Source organism: Oncorhynchus mykiss, chromosome 1 (assembly GCF_057628025.1).
Source record: "Oncorhynchus mykiss isolate SJ-2025 chromosome 1, ASM5762802v1, whole genome shotgun sequence".
Classification (NCBI taxonomy): Eukaryota; Metazoa; Chordata; class Actinopteri; order Salmoniformes; family Salmonidae; genus Oncorhynchus; species Oncorhynchus mykiss.
The window spans coordinates 29,887,545-29,905,987 of record NC_143022.1 but is presented as its reverse complement, the minus strand read 5'-3'; the positions used below and the strand labels follow the sequence as shown (position 1 = coordinate 29,905,987).

General features: G+C 42.3%; 1 protein-coding gene across 4 annotated transcripts in view; it reads left to right on the top strand.

Moving 5' to 3' along the window:
* Positions 1-18,443, top strand: part of necab2 (N-terminal EF-hand calcium binding protein 2) — a 126,359-nt gene that overhangs the window by 81,377 nt on the left and 26,539 nt on the right. For all 4 annotated transcript variants that reach the window (XM_036975172.2, XM_090223432.1, XM_090223487.1 and 1 more), the window contains 3 exons: positions 12,314-12,453; positions 13,938-14,065; positions 17,707-17,786. In XM_036975172.2, the coding sequence (XP_036831067.1) occupies positions 12,314-12,453; positions 13,938-14,065; positions 17,707-17,786 (348 nt within the window). The remainder of the gene's footprint in view (positions 1-12,313; positions 12,454-13,937; positions 14,066-17,706; positions 17,787-18,443) is intronic.

Sequence of the window (18,443 nt, the reverse complement as noted above, 5' to 3'; positions counted from 1 at the left end):
ACTGCACAACATGGCGGATATTTCTTTTGGCTGGTTTGGGCTCTGAGCTCCGTACTCAGATTATTGCATGGTATGCTTTTTCCGTAAAGTTTCTTTGAAATCTGACACAGTGGTTGCCATAAGGAGAAGTTTATCTAAAGTTCCATGCATAACACTTGAATTTTCATCAACATTTATAATGAGTATTTCTGTGAATTGATGTGGCTCTCTGCAAAATCACAGCATGTTTTGGAACTACTGAACATAACACACCAATGTAAAATTAGATTTTTGGATAAAAATGTGCACTTTATCGAACAAAACATACATGTATTGTGTAACATGAAGTCCTATGAGTGTCATCGATGAAGATCATCAAAGGTTAGTGATACATTTATCTCTATTTGTGCTTTTTGTGACTCCTCTCTTTGGCTAGAAAAATGGCTGGGTTTTTCTGTGACTTGATGGTGACCTAACATAATCGTTTGTGGAGCTTTCGCTGTAAAGCATTTCTTAAAATCAGACACTGTGGCTGGATTAATGAGAATTGTATCTTTAAAATGGTGCCTAATACTTGTATGTTTGAGACATTTAATATATGAGATTTCTGTTGATTTGTATTTGGCGCCCTGCAATTTCATTGGCTGTTGGCGGGGGGTTCCGCTCGTTCCCAGACATTAACTGACTTGCCTAGTTAAATAAAGGTTTAAAATAAAATCAACATGGAGTGGGCACTGAGAGGGCTAGTCCATTAAACATCACTGTCTAACATCACTGCTGCTGTCTGCCTCAGAATAGAAAAGTGGAAAATGGAGTTGGGACAATGAGAGACTGAGGTAGGTGGTATGTCTGGAGGATGGGGGGAAGGGATGTAGGGAAGTTGGGTAAGCCAGGTGTAGGGAGGATGGGACAGTGTGGGTGAGGCGTATGTGGGGGTGAGGGTCATAGGGAAGTTGGGAGAGTTGGTAGATAGGTGGAGTGAGGATGTGCAATGTACTGTAGGCAGGAGGGGAAAGTGGAGTAGAGAGATGTTGGTAGTGTGGACGAGAGATATATTTTGGGGTGTGGAGGGTGAGGATGTATGTGGTAGAGCAGCAGCAGGATGTGGAGGGTGAGGATGTATGTGGTAGAGCAGCAGCAGGATGTGGAGGGTGAGGATGTATGTGGTGGCAGCAGCACTATGTATGTCGGCCCATCCCTGGCTAATAGAGGAGGGAAAGTTCTGCCACAGCTCTTTCATTAAGCCTGGGAGCCTCCTGCTCTACAGTAAATCTCTCTGGGGCTTTTCTATGTGGTTGCAGGCTGCAGTCAGCAAGACAGACTCCTTCACTCTCTCCACCCATCTTCAGTGATGCTGCAGGAGCATTTTTGGCATCCTGCAGACTGGTTAGCTGTCTGAAACGTGGGCAGTTATTCCCCTGAAGTGAGCCTTGTCTGAAATATACACATCATGTGAATTGGAAGAGACTGTTAGAGGAGTTTGCCCGTGCACATGTAGGACTTTTATGGACTTTCTTCCTTTACTTACCACACTGCAGTGGAGAGCTCCTTTCATGCAATCATAAAATATTGTCTCGTTATTCCCTTTTTGAAGAGGCAGTTGCTCAGTTCAGTGAATTTACTGAATGCAGTCCTTCTGCATCATTACATTCCATTATTTCATTGGCTTGACAAAAGAACTACAGCAATGACAATAAGTTAGCCAATCTACAGTGTGCCTCATCAGTAACCCTTCTTCTGAGGCAGGGGGTACAGTAGGCACACGTGAAACACAGGCTGGATCCAGAGATACAGCTGCGCTGCATCATGTCTTAATCAAAGGCGATAGAAAAAAGCCCCCATAGAGAATGATTTGTTTTCCAGCCTTCACCACTGTCCTAACAAAAGCCTTATCATTACACAATCCCAGGCCTTTTTAATGGTGATTCCTCCAAATAACCCTGCCTGATTAAAATTGCCTGGAAAAAGGGCGGTGAGCAGCGATTATAATTAGGCGCTGGACAGGACTCATTTGGTGGTATTTGGGGCCATTGTTTGTCGTTACCTCCTGCTGCCTTGATGGTGGGTTATAAGGTCTTCACTGGGAGAGAGGTATACCCAGCTGGAGACCACTCTGCACCTGCTAAACTATCAGTCCCAACCTCACACAGAGAACTGCAGAACTACCTCTCTTTCACAGTTTTTTTACTATTACTTTTAATGCTACTGCTTTCACTGTTTTTGCTGTGGCTCGATTGACAGGTAGCTATTTATGTATTTGACTCATGCTTGGGCAGTGCTTGAGTTTATTGATTGTGTATTCATCAAAATCCAGTATGGATGTGGAGATAATGTCAAGAGAGCCTGTAGTGTTCTTAATGTTTTTCTAGGCCTGGCTTGTACATTATTGGAATCCCCCTTTGGTGAATTGACAGTCTTCCTACAGTACTTCGATCCACACCTGTACAGTATGTCATTTTCCCATATTGACAGTCAAAGGTTTAGCCTTTTCTTATTGAATACTTTATTTGGAAATTATACTATATGACTCTCTCCTAGAGGTAAAATCTTTGAGTACCAAATATCTACACTGCTTCAAACATTTCTATAATTTCTGTCATATCCCTTAAAGGGACAATCTGCCGTTGCTACATCCATTTTTGGATATATACCCATTGATTCTTGAAGAATATACCTTGAAAATATCTAATGAGCTTAGTGTAACTGTTGTATCCCATCAGAACCCAAAATAGCATACGCCTCTTTTACTCCAATGTTTGTAAACATTGTAAATGTAAACAAACACTGTATAGCCTCAAAACATGCTTGAAACTATCATTTTGATATCATGGATGTTCAGTCCCTGCATCCAACCTCTGTCTAATAATTTGAGAGTGGTTACATTTAGCCAGTCCCATCCCTCAGCTTTTTACCAAAAAAGAAACAGGGTGTCCACTTTGTAATTTTTTCAACTCTTCAAGTCCTCTCATCCACAAACCTTCGAATATGAAGGTGGACCATAGCAGGTTTCATCTTCACTGAAGGTGTGACAAATTATATTGTGAGAAGTCTCCTTTCTGCAGTGGTGTAGTGCTATTTCTTTTAGGTTCGAAAGTAAAAAATAAAACAAGTACAAAGTTTGTTGTAGATGTAAATACAGTTGTAGCCTATTGAATAGTATTATAGAATATGAATAAAATGAATCCTCCAATTGCAACGTCTGCTTATGCCCACATGTATTGTCCTAATATGTGTTTATATTTTTAATACCCTCAAACATCAAGTTAGGCTACTTAATTCCCAAATAATCATTATTCAAGTCTTACCAGTGAAAGTCTGCATCTCAATGCCAATTATTTAAATGATCTCAATCAGTTTCACGGGAAAATGCATTTGGATTTTCTTGAATTACTGTTTTGTGGGCAAATTAGAGCAGATGGTGTTAACAAGCTATTGGTCTTTCTTGTATTTTGTTTCAATCGAAGCATACATCCTGCCTAGTGGTGCACGCTGTTGAGATTTGGTCACCTGAGAAAATAAATGTGACTATTCAGCTTCAGCTAACCGTCATAAAATCTCACTAGAAATGAGGTGTTTTTGGTTTAACAGTAATGTTATAGGCCTACTATATTCGGTTCTGTTTGTGAAATACTAATTACCCACTTGTCACAGAAGTCAATTCAATGTCTATTCCACGTTGGTTCAATGCAATTTCATTGAAATGACGTGGAAACAACATTGACTCAAACAGTGTGTGCCCAGTGGGTCATCATTATGCGATCTTGTGGGACACTGATTCAGCTTCACAAATTATTTTCCAGAAATATTTTGACCAGCTCCTTGTAATCTCAAATTGAAATCCCTTGCACACTGGCAGCACTACTCCCTTGCCTTTCTGGTAGAACTGCTGCTTCTGTAGAGTAGAAGGGGATGATAAAAGCCCCCCTATGGTTTCTCTCCGTGTTCTGAGGTCACTGAGGTTCAAGTTAACAACAAGCTTGGTTGGGTAGGTTACTTTCTAAATGTAATCCGTTACTATTACTAGTTACCTGCCCAAAATTGTAATCAGTAACGTTACTTTTGGATTACCCAAACTCAGTAACGTCATCTGAGTACATTTAGTTACTTTTAGATTACCTTCTCCTTAAGAGACATTAGAAGAAGACAAAAATCTATGTTACCAATTGAACAACATGTATTGCAGGATAAATCAATGTTAAAGTTTACATAGCTGGCCAAATATGGATGTTACATTTTACTTTATGGGTTGGTTATGTTGGCTTCTTCTAAACCATCGCTTTCTACTACATATAATACGATTAAATTATATTTTACATTGAAAACCGAAGTCTATCAGAATTCCAGTCATTCCAATAAATGTTATACCCCTTAATCTTCAAGAATAGGACTTGGAAGTATAGGTTAGCCAAAGTGTTTTACCTGAGCTGAGGAGTTATTAGCCAGCCCTACTCTGTTGTTTATGATTTTGTTGTCATGGAGGACTCATTGATTCAAGTTGAAAAATAAATGCTGTGCTCATGAAATGGCATGCTCTGAGCACTACAGAAAAGTGCTATTTACTTGTGAAAAATGAATGCCATATGCTACATTTTCTATAGGCCTATTGTTTATTAGACACTCTAATGTACTTGTCCTCTTGCTCAGTTGTGTACTGGGACCTCCCACTCCACTTTCTATTCTGTTAGAGCCAGTTTGCGCTGTTCTGTGAAGGGAGTAGTACACAGCGTTGTACGAGATCTTCAGTTTCTTGGCAATTTCTCAAATGGAATAGCCTTAATTTCTCAGAACAAGAATAGACTGACGAGTTTCATTAGAAAGTCTTTGTTTCTGGCCATTTTGAGCCTGTAATCGAACTCACCCGCTGATGCTCCAGATACAGTGGGGCAAAAAAGTATTTAGTCAGCCACCAATTGTGTAAGTTCTCCCACTTAAAAAGATGAGAGGCCTGTAATTTTCATCATAGGTACACTTCAACTATGACAGACAAAATGAGGAAAAGAAATCCAGAAAATCACATTGTAGGATTTTTAATGAATTTATTTGCAAATTATGGTGGAAAATATGATGACACACCAGCTGTGTTTGATGGAAAAAAGCGCAGGAATAGGTGTGTCATCATAGTGGTCAAACTCGCTATGGTGGAACAAAATATTTTCAATGCTGATTTGAATGTCAGTGAGAATTGTTTTTCACAAATATCCTTTCTGATTTTAAAAGTAATCCTCAAAGTAATCATCTAGTTTTTCAAAAGTATCTGTAATCTGATTACAATCTTTTTGCTGGTAATGTAACATTACATTATGTAACATTACATTATTACATGTAATCCGTTATTCCCCAACTCCCCAAGACAGGGTCAGCCTGACCTCCTGCAGAAACTCACACAGCCATGGAATGACAGACATCTGCAGCAAGTGGATGAAGAAAACAGAGACTTCATTTCACATTGTGGATTCACATACACAAACACACACACACACACACACACACACACACACACACACACACACACACACACACACACAAACACGCACAATAGAAGAGACACAGTTTAATGATTGGCTTCTTTGACAGGAGGCTCCTCATCTCCTCCGTTCATTTTCTCCAGCAGTAGATCTAATCCCAGTCTTGTAAAGTCTCTACAACATAGATCCAGCAGCCGCTGAATGGTTGTATCAGTGCCTGAATAACTGGATTATGTCCTGAGTCCTGCTTTTAAGCCTGGCTAATGCGATTGAGATTGAATCTTTTCTTTCATTTTCTCGGAAGCTTTGTCTAACTGGGTTTGCAGCAGGACCAGATCAGTTCTACTGATGCAGGCAGCACAGCACCTTTACCTGTCTGTCACTGTTCAGACTCCAGCATACAGGGAATGAGTTTAAACCCATAGAACATGACAAACCTTTCTTCAGCCACTCGAGAACGTGATAGTGTGAAAGTGTAACACTCTGTACCTGTGAACTTTCCCTCATGATACAGTAGATGAAATACATTGTGACAAGTCCAACTTCGTCCTTGTCTAACTTCCCATATATCCGTCAATTTCAGGTTATGATAATGATGTTTTGCAATGACTAAGTACACAACAGGCATCAGGATGTAATGAAATATTCTTTAATATTAATATTGATTTTGCTTAAACATTTTCAGTCTTATGCAGAGCCTATTCTACAGCAAAGCCTTCCTCAGTCTTGCGCTCTCTCCACAGTCCAGCTGGTATGTAAACCTACCGACAAAGGTGTGATCACTGATAAATATGCAAAGATAAAAACACAAGTTAACTATTTTGAGGTTTAAACATTCCTAGTTACAGACTCCAAAGTCGCTGTTAGCTGACTTGAACCAATTAATAGTATCCTAACATCAGTAGTCAATATGTTTCTCAACAACACCATTTACATATGTAAAATGATATTTAAGCTAGGCCTTCCAATAAAGTATTTGACGATGCCAAGGCTACGGCTCACACATTATCATTAAGAAATCGTCAGGCACCGTCATCTTAGAAGTCGTAAAAATATGGGTTTCCAGGAGGTTATGTCTAGAAATGGATAAAAGTAACAAATATCACTCAACTCAATCCAGCTCTCTCTCTGTCTCATACCACATTCAACCCTCAGTATGTCTCACACAGTGACTCTTAGACCTTTCCTGTCTATGTCTGTATCTGTCCCTGGAGGGAGACCCTGTTAATAAAGAGACCATAGTCCTCATCAGGCTCTTCAGCTCACACACACAGAGCAGCAATTAGACCTCTATCACTGCTCATCATCATTAATCAGCCCACAGCAGCCAGGCTTAATGTTATCTATTAATTATCTCTCTCTCCCTGTGTGAAGACCAACAGTGATAGGATCGGTGGCTGGCTGGGCTTTGTCTCAGGTGCTACCTGCTACTCACTGCACACTAATATTTAATATTTAACAATCCCATTTGTTAAAACAAAACCTTTTACCCACCTCTTTCACTTATTTTACAGGTACACCCAACACAAGATATACCTAATGGATGGCTCTGAACTGTATTAGAGATTTTGTGAAATGAGCCCTACACTATTCACATGCATTTAGAGGCTATTTCTCCAAGCCTGCCATTTGAATAATCAGTTCTCCAGATGCATGTTATTTTCCTCAACCCTCGCATAGAGCTAGGAACCTCGTAACTTGTTAACGGTGCACGGTTTTGAACCCACATCCTTTAACAGTCTGCACTCTGCACACACACACTTCCCTGAGTGTGCTAGATGACCTCTGTGTAATAGAATATGGGCCTGTGAGCCAACACTGTAGTATTCCCCCTGCCTGTGTTACTATTACACTACTAATGGACCTCTCTGTCTGTCTTCCCTAGAGGACCGTTCAGCAGGCTGACCATTAGTGCAGTACACAAGGGCAACCACACACAGATAGAATTGCAAGATAAGCATCCTCTCATGTATCATATTTTGCTCTACTTGTGTCTCATTTTGCTTAGATCAGTCAAATAGTCTCTGTCTGTGCATGAAATATAGTATACCAGAGTATACCAAACCCCTTCCCAATATTGAATTGCACCCCTCCAACCACCCTTTGCCCTCAGACAGCTTCAATTAACATACACTATGCACTATACACACATGTACACCTGGAGTTTGTGTTGATATGTGGTAGTGGAGTAGGGGCCTGAGGGCACACACTTAGTGTTGGGAAATCTGTTGTGAATGCATTGTAATGTTTTAAAAATTGTATAACTGCCTTCATTTTTCTGGACCCCAGGAAGAGTAGCTGCTACAAATACAAATTTGTCGGGGTATCAACTACAAGATGTCGAAAGCATTCAGGGATGCTGGCCCATGTTGACTCCAATGCTTCCCACAGTTGTGTCAAGATGGCTGGGTGGTGGACCATTCTTGATTACACGTCGGAAACTGTTGAGCATGACCCAGCAGTGTTGCAGTTCTTGACACACTCAAACCAGTGCACCTGGCACCTACTACCATACCCTGTTCAAAGGCATTTAAATATTCTGTCTTGCCTATTCACCTTCTGAATGGCACACATGCACAATCCATGTCTCAATTATCTCAAGGCTTAAAAATCATTATTTAACCTGTATCCTCCCCTTCAATCTACATTGATTTGAAGTGCATTTAATAGGTGACATCAATAAGGGATCATAGCTTTCACCTGGATTAACCTGGTCAGTCTATGTCATGGAGAGAGCAGGTGTTCCTCTTGCAAAGAATGGGGATGTTGGCCCTGTCGGGTGTTTGGAGAATGTCTTGTGCGTCTTGCTTGTTGAAGAAAAAATCTTTGTCTAATCCGTGGTGAGTGATCACTGTCCTGATATCCAGAAGCTCTTTTTTTGCAGTTTGATACGGTTGCAGAAACATTATGTACAAAATAAGTTACAAATAACGTGAAAAAAACACATAATAGCACAATTGGTTGGGCGCCTGTAAAACTGCTGCTATTTCTTCCGGCGCCATTTTGTATAATCAAATTGTATTTGTCACAAGCGGCGAATAAAACAGGTGTAGTAGACCTTACAGTGAAATGCTTACTTACAAGCCCTTAACCAACAATGCAGTATGAAAATAACCCCCTCTCCCAAAAAAGTAAGAGATAAGAATAACAAATAATTAAAGAGCAGCAGTAAATAACAGTAGCGGGGCTATATACAGGGGGTACCGGTACAGAGTCAATGTCAATGTGCAGGGGCACCGGTGTCAAGGTAATATGTACATGTAGGTAGAGTTATTAAAGTGACTATGCATAGATAATAACAGAGAGTAGCAGCAGCTTTCCGGGGGGTAGCCATTTGATTAGCAAATAGTTTGGGTAGCCATTTGATTAGCTGTTCAGGAGTCTTATTGTTTGGGGGTAGAAGCTATTTAGGAACCTCTTGGACCTAGACTTGGCGCTCCGGTACCGCTTGCCGTGCGGTAGTTTATGACTAGGGTGGCTGGTGTCTTTGACCATTTAGGGCCTTCCTCTGACACCGCCTGGTATAGAGGTCCTAGATGGCAGGAAGCTTGGCCTCGTGATGTTCTGGGCCATACACACTACCCTCTGTAGTGCCTTGCGGTCGGAGTCCGAGCAGTTGCCATACCAGGCAGTGATGCAACCCATCAGGATGCTCTCGATGGTGCAGCTGTAAAACCAAATCTTTTCAGTCTCCTGAATAGGTTTTGTCATGCCCTCTTCATGACTGTCTTGGTGTGCTTGGACCGTGTTAGTTTGTTGGTGATGTGGACGCCAAGGGACTTGAAGCTCTCAACCTGCTCCACTACAACCCCGTCGATGAGAATGGGGGCATGCTCGGGCCTCCTTTTCCTGTAGTCCACAATCATCTCCTTTGTCTTGATTCACGTTGAGGGAGAGGTTGTTGTCCTGGCACCACAGGTCAGGTCAGGTCAGGTCTCTGACTTCCTCCCTATAGGCTGTCTCATTGTTGTCGGTGATCAGACCTAGCACTGTTGTGTCATCAGCAAACTTAATGATGGTGTTGGAGTCGTGCCTGGCCGTGCAGTCATGAGTGAACAGGGAGTACAGGAGGGGGCTGAGCACGCACCCCTGAGGGGCCCCCATGTTGACGATCAACGTGGAGGATGTGTTGTTACTTACCCATATCACCTGGGGGCAGCCCGTTAGGAGGTTTCGGACCCAGTTGCAGAGGGAGGTGCTCCCAGGGTCCTTAGCTCAGTGAGGAGCTTTGAGGGTAATATGGTGTTGAACGCTGAGTTGTAGTCAATGAATAGCATTCTCACATAGGTGTTCCTTTTGTCCAGGTGTGAAAGGGCAGTGTGGAGTGCAATAGAGATTGTATCATCTGTGGATCTGTTGGTGCGGTATGCACATTGGAGTGGGTCTAGGGTTTCTGGGATAATGGTGTTGTTGATGTGAGCCATGACAGCCTTTCAAAGCATTTCATGGCTACAGACGTGAGTGCTACGGGTCGGTAGTCATTTAGGCAGGTTATCTTAGTTTTCTTGGGCACAGGGACTATGGTGGTCTGCTTGAAACATGTTGGTATTGCAGACTCAAACAGGGAAAGGTTGAACATTTCAGTGAAGATACATGCCAGTTGGTCAACGCATGCTTGGAGTACACATTCTGGTAACCCATCTGGCCCTGGGGCCTTGTGAATGTTGACCTGTTTGAAGGTCTTACTCACATCGGCTGCGGAGAGCATGCTCACATAGTCATCCAAAACAGCTGATGCTCTCATGCATGTTTCAGTGTTACTTGTCTAAAAGTAAGCATAGAATATATTTAGCTCGTCTGGTAGGCTCGTGTCACTGGGCAGCTCTCGGCTGTGCTTCCCTTTATAGTCTGTAATAGTTTGCAAACCATGCCACTTAGTCCTATATTGACGCTTTGCCTGTTTGATGGTTCGTCAGAGGGCATAGCGGGATATCTTATAAGCTTCCGGGTTAGCGTCCCGCTCCTTGAAAGCAGCAGCTCTACCCTTTAGCTCAGTGTGAATGTTGCCTGTAATCCACTGTAGGGAGGGCGAATGTGGTGTACTCCTCAATTACCGGAATAATCCCTGAAAATATTCCAGTCTGTGCTAGCAAAGCAGTCCTGTAGTTTAGCATCTGCTTCATTTGACCACTTTTTTTATAGACCGAGTCACTGGTGCTTCCTGCTTTAATTTGTGCTTGTAAGCAGGAATCAGGATGATAGAATCATGGTCGGATTTACCAAATGGAGGGCAAGGGAGAGCTTTGTACGTGTCTCTGTGTGTGGAGTAAAGGTGGTCTAGAATTGTCTTTCCTCTGGTTGCACATTTAACATGCTGATAGAAATTAGGTAAAACTGATATGTTTCCCTGCATTGAAGTCCCAGGCCACTAGGAGCGCCTCCTCTGGATGAGCATTTTCCTGTTTGCTTATGGCGGTATACAGCTCATTGAGTGCGGTTTTAGTGCCAGCATCGGTCTGTGGTGGTATGTAGACAGCTACGAAAAATACAGATGAAAACTCTCTAGGTAGATAGTGTGGTCTACAGCTTATCATGAGATACTCTACCTCAGGCGAGAAAAACCTGGAGACTTCCTTAGATATCGTGCACCAGCTGTTGTTCACATATATGCATAGGCCCATTCTATTCTGTCTGCATCTTTACTATACCAGCTCCGCAATGTCCATAGTGTGCAATTTGAGTACACATTTATAACTGTTCTATTAGACTGCTTCAGTAGCTTCTCTAATGTCACATTTAAATACATATTTCATATTTGATGATCAGACTTGGAATAATATTGTCACGATCGTCGTAAGAAGCGGACCAAAGCGCAGTGTGGTGTGAATGCATCATTTTAATGGATGACAAAAACACGAAGTAAACTGAACAAAACAATAAATGAACAACGACCGTGACGCTATATACCAAATGTGCTGACACAAGCAACTAACATAGACAATCACCCACAACCCACAATGACAAAACAGGCTACCTAAATATGGTTCCCAATCAGAGAAAACGACTAACACCTGCCTCTGATTGAGAACCATATCAGGCCAAACACAGAAACAGACAAACTAGACATACAACATAGAATGCCCACTCAGATCACACCCTGACCAAACAAAACCTATAAACATACAAAGCAAACTATGGTCAGGGCGTGACAAATATGAATTATTTGGTATTCAATCACCAGATACAACAATACAAAGATTCATCACGTTGCCTCACTTTTTCTTTTCATACCAGTATGAAAACTGTTTCTGAACCTACAGCCGACATTTGCTGAGATAATGGTATTCAATATTCACTTTCTGTTTTCTTGGCCTGTTTTTCTGTCATAAGAAATGATCAGTCTGATGTAACAAAGTGTTCTAATTATCTCAATAATCTTAGTGTGTGTCTGCTTACAAGAGCTGACAATTAAGTTTATCGCAAATAATATAAAGTTTGTTTGACAGCACTGACCATTTCCCCACAATGACAAAGCAGAAAGAATATTGATTATTTCAACCAGTTAAATTAACCTGACAATAGATGAGTATGGCCAAGGCTGCATCCTAGCGGACTACTGCCTTTGAAACAGAAACTGTCCTTAGATCTGTCTGACTGTGCAGTTCTGAGCCAGGTTATAAACTCCTTAAATGTTATCACCCTATTTTTAGTATTTTTCTCTTAACCTTAGCGAAAGTGTCTGCCTTCAACTTTGACAAACCCTTAAACACTCAGGAACTTTGAAATGTACATTTGGCAAAAAGCACTCTGCAGGAGGGAAGCTTTCATAGGCAGTGAAAGACATAGAGGGGGACTTACCTGATATGTGTTCAAGAGATGTGCAGAAAGGTGCCAAGGCTTCTCTCATTCTCTATCTCTTCTCTCCCCAGGTGTACGAGCGAGGGACCAACGTGGAGCAATTTGTTACTCGCTTCCTGTTGAAGGAATCAGCAAATCAGATCCAGTCTCTGCTAAACTCGGTGGAAAGTGCTGTGGATGCTATTGACGAGCAGCATTGTAGCCAATCAGGGTGAGTCGTCGAGGGAGGAGGGAAAGGGAAAGGGAAAGGGGGATACCTAGTCAGTTGTACAACTGAATGCCTTCAACTGAAATGTGTCTTCCGCATTTAACCCAACCACTCTGAATCAGAGAGGTGCGGGGGGCTGCCTTAATCGTCCTTGTCAGGACGCCACTGCTGTGTCATGTCATTATGTGTGAAATTGAAACTGGCAGTTCCCCAAATCAAAAGTCACTCTGGTTCCTAGCTACACTACATTACCAAAAGTATGTGGACACCGGCATATCGAACATCTCATTCCAAAATCATGGGCATTAATATGGAGTTGGTCACCCGTTTGCTGCTATAACAGCTTCCACTCTTCTGGGAAGGCTTTCCACTAGATGTTGGAATTTTGCTGCGGGGACTTGCTTCCATTCAGCCACAAGAGCATTTGTGAGGTCAGGCACTGATGTTGGGCGATTAGGCTTGGCTCGCAGTCGGTGTTCCAATTAATCCCAAAGGTGTTTGATGGGGTTGAGGTCAGCGCTCTGTGCAGGACAGTCAAGTTCTTCCACACCGATCTTGAAAAAACATTTCTGTATGTTCCTCGCTTTGTGCACAGATGCATTGTCATGCTGAAACAGGAACTGGCCTTCTCCAAACCGTTGCCACAAAGTTGAAACCATAGAATCGTCAAGAATGTCATTGTATGCTGTAGCGTTAAGATTTCCCTTCACTGGAACTAAGGGGCCTAGCCCGAAACCATGAAAAACAGCCCCAGACTATTATTCCTCCTCCACCAAACTTGACAGTGGGCACTATGCATTTGGACACGTAGTGTTCTTCTGGCATCCGCCAACCCCAGATTAGTCCGTTTTCACTGCTCCAGAGTCCAATGGCGGTTTGATTTACAGCACTCCAGCCGATGCTTGGCATTGTGCATAGTGATTTTAGGCTTGTTTGCGGCTGCTCAGCCATGGAAACCCATTTCATGAAGCTCCCTACAAACCGTTATTGTGCTGATGTTGCTTCAAAAGGCAGTTTGGAACTCTGTAGTGAGTGTTGCAAACAAGGACAGATGATTTTTATGCGCTACACGCTTCAGCACTCAGCGGTCCCGTTCTGTGAGCTTGTGTGGCCTACCACTTCGCGGCTGAGCCGTTGTTGATCCTAAAAGTTTCCACTTCACAATAACGGCACTTACAGTTGAACGGGCCAGCGCTAGCAGGGCAGAAATTTGACGAACTGACTTGTTAAAGGTGGCATCCTATGACGGTGCCACGTTGAAAGTCACTGAGCTCTTCAGTAAGGCCATTCTACTGACAATGTCACCTGTCATTAACAAGTGTGGCTGAAATAGCCGAATCTACTCATTTCAAAGGGTGTCCACATACTTTGTATATATAGTGTATGTGCCTGCTGTACTTACTGTGTTCCTCCGTTACCATCCGTCTCTCTCTCATGCCTCTCTCTCTTTATCTCTCTGTCTCTCATCCCTCTCTCTCTATGTGAAGGTATCCCACTAAGGTCAGTCCACGGGTTCCAGAGAAACGTTATGAAAAACCAGTGCCTGACTACCCTCCTAACAACAGAGTCCGTACTGCCAAGGATGTTGCCCCAAGGAACATCAACACTGCTACAGGTCAGACCTCTGCCATGTGTCACGCACATGCTACACTGATGTACATCTCTCATTGACGTAGGTTTGTATTGATTGCAGTCGCTTCTTCAATCTGAAGATTCATTTAAGTGATGTACTCTAACTTTTTTCTCCTTTAGTCTCCTCAGAGACACATCACATTTAAGCATAATGTAGCCTTGTCACCTCAACCAAATGCAATGTAAATGTTTTCTGGATGAAGTGTGACACATTTGTCGGTTGCATTTGTGATTAGCTTGAAGAGAAGCATGGAAACATTAATCAATTGCAATGGAAATCAAAAACTCTGTTCTCTTCAGGCAGAGTGATTTATTTCCCATTTTCTATCTCAATCTCAATCAATCATCAACAGAAACATGGAGATGTGCTTGGCAGCTCTAGCTCTCCCACAGAGGAGAGAAGTAGAAGGAAGGGAGGGAGGCAGAGAGAGGGAGGAAGTGAGGGAGGCAGAGCGAGGGAGGCAGAGCGAGGGAGGCAGGGAGGCAGAGCAAGGGAGGCAGGCCGAGGGAGGGGTGCAGAAAAAGGGAGGGAGGGGCTATACAATGACACAGATCGATCAAATAGGCATATATATTCTGCACTGCAGCCCTCACTTCGGTTCGGAGGCAAGACACTGTAGAGAAGGTTTAAGCACAAACAGCTAGTATATTTATGGCTATCAGTAGCAATAACAAAATGGTCTTCTAAAACCATTTTATATGCCAGACACCATCATTTCTTTTAGTTTTCATTCATTTGGAACCACAATGAAATGTAAGCTGTTTCATGGTGCTTCTGTCTCAAAGACGATTCTGGAATCAATCCATTTGAATCCGATTGCATAACGTACAGCATTCAGAGCAGTTACAGAAGCCATAAACAAAGAGTGCCTCGTCATCATGCATGCAGTAGATAAGCATTACGTAAGTATCCAGTGGTTTGGAAGTAGACCATAAGTGATGAAAACGGTAACTTTTCAATGGGGATAAATCATCCCTATTTCCCTGAATCCATTCCTGCATTTCAATTAGAGCACGGCTCCACTGCAAAGCTGGAGCTTCTGCCTATGGCCTCACAAATTAATTCCATTTTTTTTGTGACACAGATAGAGGCCAATAATTCCCTTTGAAGTTCAGCAGTGTTTTCTACCCATCGCCACTCTCTTCCTCTCTCTTCTTTTCCTCCCTGCTATAGATTCCATCTCTCTCCATGTGTAATGAAACCCTCAGATAGCTTCTTAACACTGAGTCACAAACTGTGAATACTCACAGGCTATTGATACTCCCTTCCACTCACTTGCTGTAACAAATTATATGTTGTAAGAAGTGCCACTTTTGAAGGGTTTTGAGAGGTATTCAGTGACTTAACTGATTTAGGAATGACGCGCATTGCGAAGGAGGGCTATGAGATTGATTAGCAGTATATCATGAAGTAGCCATTTAATTTCCTGTGCTACCCAGACTCCTTGCTCCGGACAAACGCTACGCCACTCCCATGGATGTTAGTTTCTTCTCCACAATAAGTCTGGATCTGAGTACTTGCCCAACCCTTCAACAAAAGCGAACACATTTGGGTCCGTCTGATTGGTCCAGAAACTAATGTGTTGGGCCAGAGCCAGAACACTAGTGGGTAAAGCAGTTTGAAAATGTGTCATTGGCTTTGATACTCTGATTGGTTAAAGACAATCCAATTTGCGTATTACTTTGTTTTTTTACAACACCCCTCGTGCCTCTCGTCACCACAAATGACTTCAACGATGGCAGTCTCAGACTAAAGTATGTAGCAAACAACAGAGAAGAGGACAATTTAGTGTGAGCCGTCAGGCTAGCCTTTTCACACATGGCCTTATGCGGCTTTCCTGATATTGTACTCTACTTGACAAGAAAAGATTCCATTGGCCAAGTTGTAACAATTAATTAAAAACCAATAGTCAAAATTGCTCTCCTTTGATAACCCACCGGGCAAAAATTGGTTGAATCAATGTTGTTTCCACATCATTTGAACAAAATAATAAAATGTAATGTCTTTGAATCTACTTGGAAAACTGATTGGATTTGCAAAAAGACAACATAACCAAAATTTCTATCACCCAACTTTTAACCTAAATCCTGTGATGTGATTATTTTGTTGTTAATTTTACGTTAAATTAACTTTAGTTGACATTGAACTGACTTTGGTGCCCAGAGGGAACAGTCTTTATAGAATTGTACTGCAGTTAAATTAACACTTAAGTCGGACACCAGTTTAAATTGTCCTGTTTGGGCCATAAAAGCCAGTGTTACAGCTGTCAGAGGCTGGGGAGAGGACCTTGATTGGATCCAGCTTTGTCTGGCCTGTCATTTGAGAACACCAGAAAGAAAATATTGATCAATACCTCCCTATGCCCGACTCTCTCTGTTTCTCACTCTCACATTCACTTGTTCTTCTCTCACTATCACCCTCTCTCATTCTCTATCTCCCATTCACACTTTTGTCAAATATATTTATTCTTGCTGTTTGTCCTACTGTTTCTTTTGCTATATATCTTTTTTTTTGTATCATGGCAGGCAATACATTCTGGTAGCAGAATCTGTCTCTGCCCTCTGTTTACTGATCAGAGAATACTTTGCCAGTGAAAATGCTAAATGTAAACATTCAGTTTTGTATCTGCAGGAGTATTTGACACCTTGGGTGAAAAGTTATTTTTAAATGAGCCATTGTTCATTGTGCAATGCTACCTGAGGCAAGGAACACTCCCCCATGCATTTTGACAAGAGTCTGTTTGTGCTTGTGTGTGTGAGTGTGCAGGCACCAGCCTAGCCTGAGTCATGTACATTTTCCTTGCTCACAGCTTATCTGCAACTGTGCCATATGTTAGACAGTATGCTGAGACAGCTGCACATGGAGACAGCTGTCTGTCATTAGCATGGCTAGTCAGGACTAATGACTGCTCTCCTGCATTTGACAAAGACCATGCTCAAATAGCGTGGACTGCCATTCAAGTCCAACTGACCAAATGTGCCTGCAATGTGCCTGCTTCAAATGTCTCTATGGTTACAGCTGGTAGGTTCCAAAACACAGCAGCCCCCCTCAGCTGTGTGGTTCTCTGGTAGGCTCATCAACACAGGGGGAAGTGTCATCCTCTAATTGGCTTGGCACCTCGAGAGGTGATGATTTTAAAGAGCAGGAAGCCCATTTTCCACCACTAATTGGCTGTGTGGCATCACATAGAGGGGAGAAGAATGGAATGATTAATATTGTTGTCTCATATTTATTTATGCCTCAATGAAGCCTCCTATTCCAGGGCTTCTAAGTGTATTTGACTCTACTGGCCTTTACAGCACACACTACTATCCAGGGTGACTTAAAACGGCAAAGCTAATGACTAGAGCCAGGTGCGCTAGAATACAATGTATTATTGCTTTCTAAACAGAGCTGAGAAGCAATAAAGACCCTTCTCTTCTGAGGCACTGTGAATATATTTCAACTTCAAACCTTGAATACACATGATTTTTCCTGATTAACAAATGCAGTTGGCTATTTATCAGACCTGATTGGAACTCTTTATTTCCGTCAAATATTCATATACTAATGATTGCTATCATAAAATGTGTTGAATGCTGGGAGTGTGTTGGCGTCAGGTGTTGTGTGCTCTGTTTAATCAGGGGTGGTGGAGGTGAGGAAAGAGACTCTGGAGGCACAGATCAACCGACTGGCTGAGCTGATTGGACGCCTTGAGAACAAGGTAAGAACCCCCCACACTACTCTACATTCATTCAGGTACAAAGGTAATCTGTCCTGGCTTTGGTAAGTGGTCACATGTGGTCTGGTCACACTTTTCATTGATGTCATGACTGGCTTCTTCAACACAGCCTCGGTCCTCAGCTAGTTAACTCACCTCTACCATATCAAAATCTGCTTTATCAATATGGGTCTCCCAACGAAGGTCATTAGCAGTAATAACACCACACAATAGATAAGATACTTGGCGCAACTTGCGCTGTAGAATGTTCAGAATACAGGGCTGGTCGATCTCTAGAACATTTCAGGGTGGCAGGTAGCCTAGGGGTTAAGAGCGTTGGGCCAGTAACTGAAAGGTTGCTGGTTCAAATCTATCGATGTGCCCTTGAGCAAGGCACTAAACCCTAAATTGCTCCTGTAACTCATTAAATTACTAAAATGTCAAATACAATGGTGCCTCTTTAGCACATCTCCAACAACACATCTCATCTGTGCTGTACCCCCCAGTAATTATGCTGAGAGAAACCCAGGGAACTGAGATGAGATTCAGGTTGTGTTGGGGAAAGCATTACTGTAAACCCAGTAATCTCTCCTCTGGTTATTACTGCTCTCTCTACCCCAGTGGGGGATGTGAAAGAAAAAGACAAAGGAAGGAATTATT